Below are 14390 nucleotides of genomic sequence, written 5' to 3'. Positions count from 1 at the left end.
CTGAGCCTCTCATATCCCCAAACTCCTGCACCCCCATATCCCCAGTCTTCTGCCACAATACTCCTGCACCATCCACACACTGCAAATCTGTCCTGAGCCCATCATATTCCCAGCCTCCCTGCCCTGAGCCCTTCATGCACCCCAGACCAAACTTCTGCACCCTCATAGCCACAAGCCTGCAGCTTGCTTAGCATCCCAACCCTCCACCTGACCCCAACACTTTCCAGCCTGGAGCCCCTTCCTTGAGCCAGCATCTTCTTCTCTACTCCTTCTGCACCCAAATTCCCTCCCAGAGTTTGCACCTCTCACCCCTTTCCCATGCCCCAGTGCTTTTTTTGTGAGCCACAATAGCAGTGGAAACAGCGTGAAGAGCCGGGGCAACGTTGTTAAGCCAAAACAAACAAACAACAACAAAAAGCAGCTGTGGGACGGTGTACCAGCACCTATTTTCCCTCAGCGTGGCATTTTTGGGTTTTTTTTGCTCAACAACTTTGCCCCAGTTCTTCACGCTGTCTCCACTGCTATTGTGGCTCTTGTCTGGAACAGGTTGGCCACCCCTGCTGTAGGCTTTTATGTTCTGCTCCCTGTGTATTTTGGTTTTTGAGGAGCTTTTTAAGTAGGTGTAGAGAAATCTTTGTCAATTACTATTCTTAGTCCCTGACAGTTTCCCTGGCATAGGCAAAGTATAGGTCAGTTCCAGTGTTGATTTCATCACTCTTAATTTGTTTCAAATTAACCACCAAGATATTTAGATTGATGACAATTATTTTTAGATTGTCTGGGAACTCAGACCCTGACCCACTGCACAACATCTGCATTAGAGTTGATCAGAAGTTTTGTGACACAATTTTTTTCCATTGGAAAATGCTTGTGGCACAGGCAGTGCACAAAGTCACCTGACCTCTCCCATAAGACACGTGGCACAGATGTTGGGTCCTACATGGGTCCCACTGGGCTGCTAGCTGGGAGCTGCCTACTATAGTAAGTGCCTCCTGGTCAGAACCTGCACCTGGCACCCCACCTCCTCTTCCCCTGTCCCAAGTGCCTGCCCTAGGTCAAAACCCAAACCCTCTGCACCCCCTTCCTGCACCTCATCATACTTCCTCTCAGACCTTGCACCCCTCCTCCAGATCACAACCTCTACCTTCAACCAAACTTCCTCCTGCACCCCAAACCTTTACCCTAAGCTCCCTTCTGCACCCAACCTCCATCTCAGGCCCTGTATTTCCTCCATTAGTATCATAGAAGAGTGTGGCTCTTGTTCACTTGGAGTAGCCTCACCATCAAAATTTATTGCCCACCGTGCTATATATAGTTGAGATTATATTTTACAGTTTTATTTTTCATATAATCTACATGTGAATTTGGTCTGCCATTTTGTTGCCGTGTCACCCAGTTTTGTGAGATCCCTTGGCAACTCTTTAGTCTGCTTTGAACTTACCTATCCCAAGTAACTTTCCCCTGGTCTACACCAGAGGATAAATTCGAAGTAAGATATGCGTCTTTAGCTATGTTAATTGCGTAGCTTAAGTTGAAGTATCTTAAGTTGAATTTTGGTGCTGTCCACACTGCAGGAAATCAAAGGGAGCACACACTCCCTTCGACTTTCCTTACTCCTCGTGGAAGCAGGACTATAGGTATTGATGGAGTGCCCACTCAGGTCGAATTAGTGTCTTCACTAGACCTGCTAATTTGAACCCCGGAAGATCGACTGCTTTAATCTTATCTGTAATATAGACATGGCCTCTGCAAACTTTGCCACCTGTTTATCCCTTTTTCCAGATGATTTGTGAACATATTCAACAGAATTAGTCCCAGTAGAAATCCTTGAACCACCTCACTATTTATCTGTCTCCACTGTGAAAATTGATCATTTATTCCTACCTTGGTTTTCTCTTTTAACCAGTTACAGATCCATGAGAGAACCTTTCCTCTTATCCAATGTCTACTTATTTTGCTTAAGAGCCTTTGGTGAGGAACCTTATCACCAAAGTTTAAAATGCATTATATTCACTGGATTACTCTTGTCTGTGTTTGGTGGCCATCAAAAACTAAAATAAATGGGCTAGGCATGAGTTCCCTTTACAAAAGCCACGTTGACTCTTCCCCCATCATAATGTATTCATTCTTGTCTGATAATTCTGTTCTTTACTATAGGTCCAATCAGATGGTTTGGTATTAATGCTTATTTTTCTATTTTATTAATTCTCTCATAATTCTGCATGTATATCATTTTATGATAAAGAATGAATATCAGATAAACCATTACTTCCAAAACTTGCAATGATAAATTTTCATGTTCTTGCTTTTTAAAAAATAGTCTTTTCCAGAAAGTTCCTCTGGTAGTTGCCAACTTGGGTATGGCAGAACAGCAAGGTTACAGAACTGTATCTGGCTCCTGTATTTCTGCTGGCTTTGGAAAAGCAGTAAAAAAACACAGGTAGGAATGATGCACATTTTTTCATACTGAACTTGTGTCTTCTAATGAGATTTTGTAGATTTAATAAACTGACATACTGGGAAGAAATTTGACTTTCAGAATGATAAAGAGTGGGAATTTTTCTGTATTAAATGTTACCTACAGTATCTCATCTGGTACACACCAGCAGGTAACTTTCATTACTGAAAGGTTTTGTATTAAATAACATGTGCCAAAGATGATTTGTAGGTAATTGAACTCTTCTCTAAATGCAGATCAGTGACCAGTTCATAATTTTGGATCTGTACGTCATATCCAAATGTAGAGTGCTCCACAAGTAAAATTCTAACCCATTAAACCTCTTCAGCAAGTGACGCCACATCCCTATTTTGCTAGTCAGGTATAAAAGTCATTGATACAACTTTTGGTTTGATTTGTGATTCATTGATTTTCCATAGCTTTTGATTAAGCTCATTTGCCATAATAATTTGAATTGACACTGTCCGCTTCAAAATAATGTTGTACAAAATGTCTTTACCGACATCAACTTAAATTATTGAAATTAAATCCAATTTACTTTTCTATAATTCCCTTTGTTCTTTGCATTTCTGGCCAATAAAGTCAAGGTTATTTTTTGTTTAGTTGATTTTTTGTATTCTTGGTGCTGCTGTATTTTTGTTTTAAGAACAGCTTGCATATATGTTCTAATATAATTTAAAAAAAATCAATGGATTATAACTCCTGCTTTTACAAATCTAATGTGGGTCAAATAAAGAGTTTTTCCTTTATAACTTTGCTCTATCACCTTGTGAGGATTTGACAATGATTATACATGCTAACAAATTAAGCATCTTATCACAACTATAAAGTATATGCTGATTCCAATGTCACATTTGGGGAAACAAACTAAATGATTAGTCCAAAGTCATTCGAGTCTGTAGGAGAGCTGGAAATACAACCAATATATCGTGCAACTGTGTAGTAATCACTTGCTAGACAATTCTTTACTATGAAATATTCTTAGAATGGAGACTATATCCTTTACTGAGAGGCAATCTCCAGTCTTTTAATGTTTGATTCTGCAAGTGGCTGGTATGATGTTTCATGCAGCAATTTGGCATTGTGCTCCCGTACATTGTACTATTCCCCTACACAAGAGACTCAGCCATTTTCCTGTGCACTGCTCTGCTTTATCCCCTTATGTGCCACTCTGCTCAGCTCCCTGCCCTGGACCTTAATACCTATCTCAGCCTGTTCTTGCAATAAGGTCCATCCTGCACTACTCTCTCCTTCCCTGCATTCTTCCAGCTCCCTCTCCAGCACACTGTTCTTGTCTGACTTCCTGAGACCCTGATAAGCAGTCTAATTGGCCTGGGGAGGAGGGGGGAGGAAGAGAGACAACAGTCTCCAGACTTGCAGCCCCCACACTTAGCTCACTACTGCATTTGAATGAAAGGAAGAAACCCCTGTTGCTACCAAGTTGTCCCCAATCCTTACCAATACACAGGTCCAGAGTTGCAGCATGCCTGCTCTGCACATGAGGGGAGCAGCTGAGGCTACCATCAGTGGAGTCAGAAGGCCCTCCACAGTTGCTTCTGTTAGGGACAGCCAGAACTGCCATCCAATCCTGGCAGCAGTGGCACCAGCAGCTATCATTCAGCCAGAGGTCCTGCACTTCTGGGGAAAAAAGTGTAGAACCATCGGTATGGTCCCTGCTGCATGCCTTTGTTCCCTTTAGTCTGAGAATCTCTGCTACTAACCAATGCACAGAAATGGAGTTAGGTTATTGACTTGTATGTGTGTTATCTAACCCTTTTACCACAGATTCTGGATCTGAGGAGAGGATAAAACCATCTTATTTAAGAGACAAGTATAATCTCCCCACGGAAGGTGTACTGTTTGTTAATCACCAGTTAATACTGAGATGGTACACCATCAGTAAAGAAACCCTAAAAACTTATATATTCTAAAGTATGCAACCCTACCCTATTATACATTTACATGGGACTTTACAATACAGAGACAGAACCCTTGCTTGAAGAGCTTACAGAGGAAGACTAGACTAAAACCCTTGGAGTGGTTTAAATGGGAGTGAAGGCTAATTATTTCCCTTTGGAGGCCAAACAAGTCAATAATCCTGCTTATTTTTCATCCTGCTGGTATTTTTGATGTCTGCTAATGATTTAGTCTTGGAGTCTAGAAACCTATATTTTAACACAAATAAAAGCCATTATCCATCATTGTTCGTTGAATACCTGTTACGCTTAAGGAATTATGACTGTGGTAGACATCTGGCAAAGGGGTAGCAGCGTTAGTCTGTATCTGCAAAACCAAGGAATCCTGTGGCACCTTACAAAGTACATTTATTTGAGTATAAGTTTTTATGGTGTTGGACATATGAAAGCGCAAATAAATCTGTAAGTCTTTCAGGTGCCACAGGACTCCTCGTTTTTTTAGACATGCAAGTTAGACTTCAGTGTACAAAAGAATGTCTGTTAAGCATAAGTTGTTACGTATGCATAATTAAGTGTAATTCTACATTGGTTTCTGTTTGTATTTAAAGGTCTGAATTTTTTTATGAAGATGGATCACTAAAAGAGGTTCATAAGATTAATGAAATGTATGCCACCTTGCAGGAGGAATTGAAGGTAGGTCATTCCATTTCAGAAAAGCATATATGTTTGATTGTAAATGTTCAAGGTAGCACTGCCAACAAGTCAAATATTTACCCAAGAGGTCCTGATTATCATTTACAGAAGCAGTTCCCAACCTTTTCCATATGAGGACCCATTTTTGACAATTCAGGAAGACTTGGTGACCCAGAGCAATTCAAAAAATGTGAATGGCTCCTTAAGAGCCACCTGGTGACCCTTTTGAAATGTAATGGCAACCCATATTTGGGTCCTGACCCATAAGTTGGGAAACCCTGATTTACACTAAGGCAGGGCTACTTGACATTGGAAGCCCTGAGGACCACAATGATACTCTCAGTGCATGCCAAGGGCTGCAACTTAAGTGTAGTTGCACATACATGCAAATATATATATGCAAATAGCTTCTTTCACACTGATGGATATGAATACAAAGATTAAGGCAAGACTACACAACACACAGGCCCCATTTAAGTCAGTTCTGCTGATATTAATAAAATGCAATATTTACCTGATTTCCACCCGAATGGAATGGAATGACAGTCCAGGAATTTAACTACTAAAACGCACATCAACAGAAGACCATTATATTGACTAGCAGTTGTGGAGTATGTTCCCAGTGGAGACCCTGTTCAAAGGATCCCATACATAGGCCACGTGTTGAGCCCTGCATAAACCTAAACCACACCGCGAGCCACAAACAAATGGGCCATGGGGCACATATTGAGTAGCCTTGCACTAAGGCAATTTAACACCCATCTAACAGCACAAAGAAATTTTAAAGTGAGTGTAAACATAATTTGCTCCTCCCTCAAGGTCCTTTTGTACTGCCACCATGAAGTAAAGTGGTATGACTGTACATGAGAATTAGACTGAAGCTGTCTTGTGCAGAAATATGCAAATATACAAGAGATGGAAAAAAAGATTTCCTATAAGACAGACACACAAGTCAACAGAAATGCTAGATTTTTGCATAACTACTTGGATAATTAGAAATAATGACAGTGAAGAATTTGACTTATATGCTGGGCTGGAAAATGTACCTGAAACAAAAGATGAAGGGCTTTTGCAGAAGAGACAGTCCGCTAAATCACAGGGTAATATCAAAGAAGGTAAATCCTTTCCTTCCCTCATCTGCTGAAAAGGGACAATGTGGATTCTAGTAGGATGTTCATTGTGAGTCTGCCATAGCTTGTCCTTATGTAGAACTGACAGATATCTCCCTCCCCAGACCAGTAGAAACTCAAGATCTCTTCTACAAAGTTTTGTTGTTTTGGGAGGGTGGGAGAGAGAGGGGTAGAGAGAGACTGACTGCTGTAAGGCTTGGAAGAAGGGTGCCTTCTCTTACTCCACTTCAAATCTTGTCTTAGTTTCTTCTCCCCATAAATGTGTGCCTTCCAAAACTGAGTTACATTAAAGAAATTAAGGTTTCTGTAGCACAACTAGCTTTAGTGAAACTTAATGTGTTCAGTCTTCTAAGAGTCCCTCCACCTGATTATGACTAACAAATGCCAACCAATGAATCACATCAAAGCTTTCATTTGGTGATACCAACACAAAATCATGGATGTGTTGGATGTATCCAATAAGACTTTTGTAGGTATATTTTAAAAAAAAGGTTGCTTCTTAGCTGGTAATGAACCTGCAATCTCAGTTTTTAAAATTCATGAACTAGTGCATTAATTTTTGAAAACTGGTCTTGAGAAAAAAGTAGGAAGTAAAGCTATTTGGAAGGAATATGGATTATAAATAGTGGTTTTTAAAACAGGAGAATTTAAATTTAAATCATCCAGAGTTTCTAGCTTGACTAACTCAAGAGTCAGACAGGAACAAGATAGTTTACTAAACTACTAGAAATTTTTAAGTACTACCATGATTTTAAACATCAGAATTGAAGGGCTTCGGGAAAAGTAAAGATGTTAAGAGGCTAATTGTGTAGTTACACTAATTGTGTAACCAACTAGTCTGGGACCTACTCCTGCTGTGCCTCTAGTTTAAATGCAGGAGCCAGGCTGCCTACACACCCAGCTCTTACTACATTTAAACCGCAGAGCCACAGTGGGGGTAGCTCCTGGACCCAGAGTGAGCCTGGACTGAACCAAGTCTAGCAGCCCTGTTTGCAGACTGCTGGGGCTGGCTGCAAATGGGCTGCTGCCTCTGAAAGAGGCAGCAGTGGGAGGAGGAGGGGGCAGGTGACACCATGGAGATGGTGTTGGGGGGGGGGGGGGGGAAACCAGCTTTTAAGCTAGCTCCACCCAGCACTGCCTGCTGTTCCCCTCACCCTTGATGCCTCTGACACAGAGGCAGCAAGGGCGGGGGATGCGAGTAGTCAACTACTCGCTTACATCCCAAGGGGGAAGCACTTTCTTTTAAATACTGAATAAAGACAACTTTACTCTTACTAAGGCCATAAGGTATAGGTTTTGAGCACAAAAACAAGCAACTGAATCTTTCAAGATTAAATAGAAGTTTGGATGTGCTTTAATTCAGATGAAAAATAGTGGAAGAAGGAATACCACTGATGTAACTTACAGACTTCAATAAAACATGAGAGTGTACATCATTTTCTTGAAATAGTTATTGAAAGTTATTTGGCTATAAATAGTCTTTCAGGCCTGAGGGGTGTTACAAATCAATGTTAGGGTCACTTTTCAAGTGGATTCAGTTGTTAAAAGTGATAGAACTAAGAGTAATAACGTGAAATTAAGCTAAGGAAAAGACAGGAAACATTAAGTGGTATTTAAAGTAAGCCTGATGGGAGAATGTAAACTTGCCTCCAAAAGGATATAAAGTCCCATTCTTGAGTTTAAAAGTACACTGTATGAAATAGGAGACTATACTGTAGCAAATGTCTAGGATTATAGATAAAATAGAAGATTTCCTAAGTATTTTCTACCTAATTGCCGATTCAGTAATAATCTTGCAGCTCAAACTATACCGTCAATGTTGTTTTGTATGCTTTTTGTAATATTGGACCTTGTATGTGTTACATTTCATGACATCCTTAAAGTTATCTGGAACACAGAAATAAGTCTATAAAAGACTGATTTAATAACAATTGAATGTTCAGTACAATTGACCTCTCTTGCAGAAGTTATGTTCTAAAGTAGAAGGCAGTGAACGATCAGTAGAGAAACTCCTAGCAGAAGTGGATCAACTAAAACAAGAAATAAAAAGAAAAAAGGAGCAGACACAAACTTCAGGTAATAGAAGAAAGATTATCAAGCCTTTCCATGGAAATATGGGATTGTGGCAAAAACAGATATGAAAATACATAATAGAACTATTCATGAATGACATTTCCTTGGGGCAAGCCATAAGAACATTAAGGTAAGCCTCACATTTCAGCTGTCCCTTTCCCACTAAATTCAGTCTGGTCTAAAAACCACATCACATGGATTTAATTCTAGAGTCTACATTAGTGAGTAGTCTGTACAATTGCAATCTCAGAAGTGTGCCACTAGATACAATATTACATATGACTCCACTCACTACTAGCAATAATCTTCATTCTATCAAAAATAATTTGATAACCATTGAATTTTTCATGCATGTGATCTAAAAAGAGTTTGTATTTTTGTCTAGCCACTATTACTTTCTAGCTACTAGTCAAAAGGGAAACTTGATACCTTTTCTTGAAAGGAGGCTGTTTGCTAATCATAATTAATGTATATATACAGTAGAGAGGTCTACACTGGTAACATATAGAAATGAAGAAGACTATTCTGCACATTAAGCAATCCCAAATCTAAAACAAAAAGGCAAGTGAACACTAATGAGAATACTAGAAAGGCTAGTTTGAAATTCTTATTTTTTCTATTATTCAGGAGAGAACAAAAGTGATTCAGCTGAACCAACGGAGAATGTTTTCCTTTGTCAAGCTTTACAAACATTTTTCCCAAATTCTGGACTTCAGACCTGCATTGTGTCCTTAAAAGGCAGGCAGATTTCTAAACACTGCTGTAACACTGACCACAAAATAAATGTAATGGACAAACTGACTCTAATGCAAGAAGACAGTGACTTTCCTGAAGCTGGAACAAAGCAGATAACCAAGCGCAAAGCTAGTGTGACTACAGCTGGAAGAAAAACATTCAAGAAATCACGCTCATTACAACCTCACCAGAAGTTACTTAAAGGGGACCAAGACTACAGAGACCAAGAAGAAAAGCTTACAATGAGTGGTACTGAAACAGATGAAGAAACTCTGGAAGAAGTTAAGGACAGTAATGAATATCCACAATCGCCAACTTTCTAACCCTTTGGGCCAAGTATAGGATTTTCCTCAGGGTGACTACTGCTGCACCAAAAAACTACTGCCAACACATCAACTATATTTCATCAGTTTATACTAGGGCTAAACCAATGCATCATTTTGTTAAAAAAATGTAAAACAGGTTTTTTAAAGTGGAGGTGTCTTATTTGGAAAATGTAAAGCTGAGTCCAGATTACATTTCCTCTCTCTGCATTCCCTTTCTCTCAGGGCTCACAATAGGAAGAATAGTAGTAAAGTACAAACATTAAAAACTTAGAGCTGCTGCAACTGTCAGTTGGGATGTACTGTACCATGTCTTTTTAAAATAGGTCACTTAAAATGTTAGTCTATTGCTGAAGGCAAATACATTTAGGCTTTCCTCAGCAGCAACTGCATCTAGTGGCAGAACAACTTGGTATTTGGATCTGCAATGTTAACAATAGGGGTGTAAAGGATAGTCGACTAATCACTTCTCCCCCCTTGCTGCCTCCATCAGATAGAGGCAGCAGCAGGGGGAGAAGAGGAGGCACTTAAAAGCAGCAGCATCACCACATGGAGCCTGTGGTCAGCTGCTCTGTGCGGCAGTGCCACTTTGCCATGGAGAGCCTGGCATCAGGCTCCTTGCAGCATTTCAAAGCACCAGCACCGCATGTAGCCCAGGATCAGCTGGGGACTCCACAGCTGTTCTTGCACTCTGGGTGGTGGTGGCTGCTTTGAAATGCAGAGTAGAGCAGCTGACCCTGGGCACCACATGGCATTTCAAAGCAACAGCACCGTGGGTTCTGCATGGCACTGCTGCTTTAAAATGTACAAGAGTCCCCAGTGGGGGCTCTTGTGCATTTCAAAGTGGAAGCGCCTGTGTGAGCACGGAGTAAGCAGGACTTCCTGCTGGCCCTGGACACCATGTGGGTTCCAAGTTTGAAATGCACAAGCTCCCCTCTCCTGGCACATGTACATTTCAAAGGCGGAAAGCAGAAGTGCTTATTAACTAGTCCAGTAGTCAATGGAAATTCCATCAACTACTCGACTAGCAAATTAATCACTACTTAACATCCCTAGTTAACAGCAAATGTTGCTGTGTCTTGCTCTAATCACTTGCTCTCTTGTATTCTGACAAGTTTTTTCCCTTTGGGTTTTACTTGCAAATGGCTCCTGTGATGAGCAAGTTTAATTCCATATTCTCTTTTACTTCAAACTCAGAAAGCTATTGGAGATATGGTAAGAAGTAGGGTCCTGCAGCATTTTAAGACCAGATTCTAATGCAGGAAATCAGTGTTTTGAGAAGTTTATTCTCTCCCCTTTGAGTGCTCAATTCTGTTACTCATTTTGGTGTATAATGTGTTAGCTGGAATGCCAAGCATTTTGGATAAGAATATAAATGACCTGAACATCAGTTCTAAAATTGTTAGTAGCCTATTACTGAAGTAAAGGTTCTGGTAGTAATGAGCACATAAACATCATAAAATAATTTTATTGTTTTCTGCACAATTTACATAACTTACTCCGGATGTCTGATATCACAAATTTTGGGGTCATTAAGAAATGTTGGATCCTTGTACACAACTGGCATAAATCCTGCAAGAAATTAATACTGTTTTAATAAGTTTTTTAAATAAATAATTGTGTCTACAAAAACTAGTTTACAGCTATGCTTACCAATTACATGAGCTCTTTTAATGGCTTTTGTAATTTCTTTCTGTTTCTTCCCACACAACCCTGTAAAAACAGGTTTTAGAATCTTATTTCAGGTATCCAAATAGTAGACTCAGTAATTAGGTTAGTTTCTAGGGATTCCTAGAAGCCTTTTTAAAAAAATCCTAACTAGGATTACACAAACCATTAGAATATATTAAGTATGATTCAACTGTTTGAATTCCTAGTCATGAAAATATTCATGTCATATTATTCAATGTTTTCATAGTTGATAGAACTGTTACCACTAAAATTAATATAAAATACTAAATTTTAATATTAGCTTTAAGTAAATATTTTACTAGGATAAAGATTACTTGTTAAATAAACATTAAGACTACAGCTTAAATACCTGTTATGTGTCTGCCGTAAATGCGACCAGTATATGGTGAAACAAACTGGGACAGAAGCTATTGAAAAATCAAAAGGCTCAATAAGTATTCTTGAAAACCGGTAACTTTAAATGCTTTAAAAAAATTGTATTACGACACTGATTTGCCATAGCGCACAGAGATTATAACCAGTGTGCCCTCTAACTTTTTTCATCTATGGGCAGAATCAGTTCTGTAAAGTATACTAAGGCAAATGCAGATGTGCACCACCAGTAGAAACATATGCTGCCGGCTGTGGGTAATGTGGACATGCTGCCAATCAGTTGGGGAGCACCCGAATCTCTCTTGGGTGGCGGCCTAAGCGCTCATTTTACAGGGATTACTGCTTATAACTTTATTCACTTCAAACAACTTACTGGCTTTTAAACCAGAATTTGAAAACCTTGTACATTATTTTCTCAGCACTCATTTTAGTTCTTTATGCGTATTAAAAAAATTAAGTTAGCCCCTCATCTCCTAGGGTTACTATCATCATTATACATCAAAAACTGACTCTCATATTAAGGCCAGAACCATCTACTAGCTTTAGAGGCATTTCTAGGACATGACTTTTCAGAGAACTCCCATTAATCTTCATAACAGTAATGAGTGCTCAGCACTTCTGAAAGTTAAAGCCCCAAGTATTTCAAAGAGCTGAAAAACAGTTATTCCCTTTTTGCAAAACAAATTTCATCAAGGAAGTTTTTTATTTATTACATTTGCAGTCAAATGAAAACTAAAGTCCCCTACAAGCTAGTACCATTAAGCTTTTCACTCTTCAGAATACCATACCTCATCCACCAAACCCTGTCACAAGCATTTCCTCTAGGAGACCAAAAATATTCTGTATATAAGACTTCATTCTTCTAGTCACCCAGAAAGCATAGTTCAACTGATCACTGTTTTAACTTTCTGCCTCTTGTGGAGAGTCTTACAGCATCAGTCTTAAGTTTGTATACTATGCTTATCACCATTAAAATCGTACTAGTACTCTAAATACTTCCTCCAGCAGTGCCATAAAAAGCAAGGAAGCAAAACTGATGGTCAATTTACCTCTGATCTGCAGTTTCACCATTTCCTGCAGCCAGTGCAAAGAGAACAAGCAAGTGGGGAGTGTTTCTCTCCCCACCCCAACTTCATATCCTTTTCTAGAATTTAATCCCTTTAGTCCCATTTTTCCCTGGTTTGACCTGCCTCAATAGCAACTTCCCCACAAATAAAACTGACTAAACAATTGCCCTCAGACAATCACTGCACAAATTCATATTGTAAAGAATCTCACCTGTACATTCTTGTAGTCTACATTTATTCCACACAAGACACATCTTTTAGGAGGATCCTTATAGGGGTTTTCCATTTGAACTGGCTGAAATAAGAAGTAGTTTAACTGCTTTTTTAAATTCTTCTACAATGGGACATAAATTAAGTGGCCATACACACAAGACAACATTCTGCTTCTTGATTTCATTGGAACACAAAAATACTCTGTGAAATTAAAGTGAAGATTTTTTTTTAAGACTTAGCAATGGCACATGCCATTAGAGGTGGTTTCATGTTGGAAACCCTGAACTTTGCTTCACGGACTAACATAGGTTAAGAGTAGAGATTAGGGATGTTAAATTATGAGTAATCGAATAGTTGATGCATTTTGCATCCACTACTCAATTAGTCGATATGACGCCTCCACCTTTGAAGTGTAAGGATGCTCCCCTAGAATTTACATGAAGGAAGTTTGAATGTGACTGCATTAAGGGAAGGGGAGGTGAAGCTGAGGAGGTTGCTGAGTGGGGGAACATTGGGATGGGGGGGGAAAAGTGATTGAATGGTGGCACCGGGACACATGCCAACAGGGATAAATGTGGCTGACTGAATGAGAGAAGCCACGCTATGGGGTCTGCATGAAGCAGGATCCTCAATTCCCTAACAATCCCTCTCCCCCCCACCCAAGATTGTTCTATATTTATCCCATCCTCACCTAACAGCCCTCCACCAATTATTTTCACCCTCTATTGAGCACTTTGATTACCTCTGATTCCCCCCAAGCCTTTTCCACTGCTTTTGAGAGGTGCAGAAAATAGGTTTCTGTATTGTAATGTAAATGAATTACACGAACATTTCCTGACTTTTTTTCATTGTTTCTGTCTGTTTCATTGTTACAGACATATCTTTTGACAAGTATTTTGAAATAAAATTAACTAATTGGAACGGGCATGATTATACCTTATTTTAACAAATGAAATATGCAGAATACAGCAGGGGTGGGTTTTTGGGCACAGAATTTTCCCCTGGATATACTCATGCTTTAAAAAAGCTGTTTTTCCTCAGCACTGTAAGCTTAATCAACTAAAAAAAGGTGTCAAGTTGGAGCCTCTTACCAGATCCGCTTCGCAGGACACCTGTTCCTGCTGCGAACTATATCCCCTTCGCCACAACCCTGCTGCTGCTGCTGCTGGAATAAAAACGATGGTTACACACGTCAAAAGCACGGCCGCTCAACACACCCATGCGGAACCATTTCCAGCGTGAGCGGAGAGCTGCGGCCCCTCCCCGGGGAGAAACGGGGGATACGAACCCGACACGCCCGTGGGGCGGGACCCCGGAGTGGAACCCGCAGCACCGCCCTGGAGGCGGCAGGGAGGCGGCAGACGGACCCTCCCCCCCCCCCGCACTTGGCAGGGCCGGTGGCGCAGGGGGGACTCCCCGGCTCCGCAGACGGGATCGCAGCGCGGGGAGCCCCCCCCCCCGCCTGCCTCCTGCGGGAGACCCGAGCCAAGCGCGGACACCGGGCCACAGGCTCCAGGTACAGCCCCGGCCCTTCTCACCCGCGCGGGGGGCCCCGGCTCCTTTGCCCGCTGCCAGAACCTGCTGCAGCCCGCCCCAGCGCCGGGACAAACCCAGTCGAGTGGCCGCCATCGCCCGGCCAATTGGCCCTTCACGGTACCCGTCTAGCACCTGCCGGCGCACTGAGCGGGTCACGCTAACGCGCGCCTGCGCAAATCTTC

The 14390-nt window shown here is 40.8% G+C and overlaps 2 protein-coding genes across 10 annotated transcripts in view; one reads left to right on the top strand and one right to left on the bottom strand.

The window, feature by feature from the left end:
- The window catches only part of ABRAXAS1 (abraxas 1, BRCA1 A complex subunit), a 24819-nt gene extending 13859 nt beyond the window's left edge, over positions 1–10960 (top strand). For both annotated transcript variants that reach the window (XM_075929509.1, XM_075929510.1), the window contains 4 exons: positions 2321–2440; positions 4983–5067; positions 8162–8273; positions 8898–10960. In XM_075929509.1, coding sequence (XP_075785624.1) covers positions 2321–2440; positions 4983–5067; positions 8162–8273; positions 8898–9328 — 748 coding nt within the window. In that variant the 3' untranslated portion in view covers positions 9329–10960. The remainder of the gene's footprint in view (positions 1–2320; positions 2441–4982; positions 5068–8161; positions 8274–8897) is intronic.
- On the bottom strand, positions 10777–14390 carry MRPS18C (mitochondrial ribosomal protein S18C). 8 transcript variants are annotated; one of them, XM_075929511.1, is made up of 6 exons: positions 14211–14390; positions 13764–13837; positions 12671–12754; positions 11370–11427; positions 10982–11041; positions 10777–10900 (listed from the first exon to the last, which is right to left on the bottom strand). In XM_075929511.1, exons 1-6 carry the CDS (start codon positions 14299–14301, stop codon positions 10824–10826), a joined length of 444 nt encoding a protein of 147 aa, XP_075785626.1. In that variant the 5' UTR covers positions 14302–14390; the 3' UTR covers positions 10777–10823. The 8 variants fall into 8 exon arrangements, with proteins under 8 accessions (XP_075785626.1, XP_075785627.1, XP_075785628.1 ...); XM_075929512.1 differs by having other exon boundaries at positions 13764–13834; XM_075929513.1 differs by having other exon boundaries at positions 13764–13831.

Source organism: Pelodiscus sinensis, chromosome 5 (assembly GCF_049634645.1).
Source record: "Pelodiscus sinensis isolate JC-2024 chromosome 5, ASM4963464v1, whole genome shotgun sequence".
Classification (NCBI taxonomy): domain Eukaryota; kingdom Metazoa; phylum Chordata; order Testudines; family Trionychidae; genus Pelodiscus; species Pelodiscus sinensis.
The sequence above is the reverse complement of the archived record's forward strand: the minus strand, read 5'-3'. Positions and strand labels throughout refer to the sequence as shown.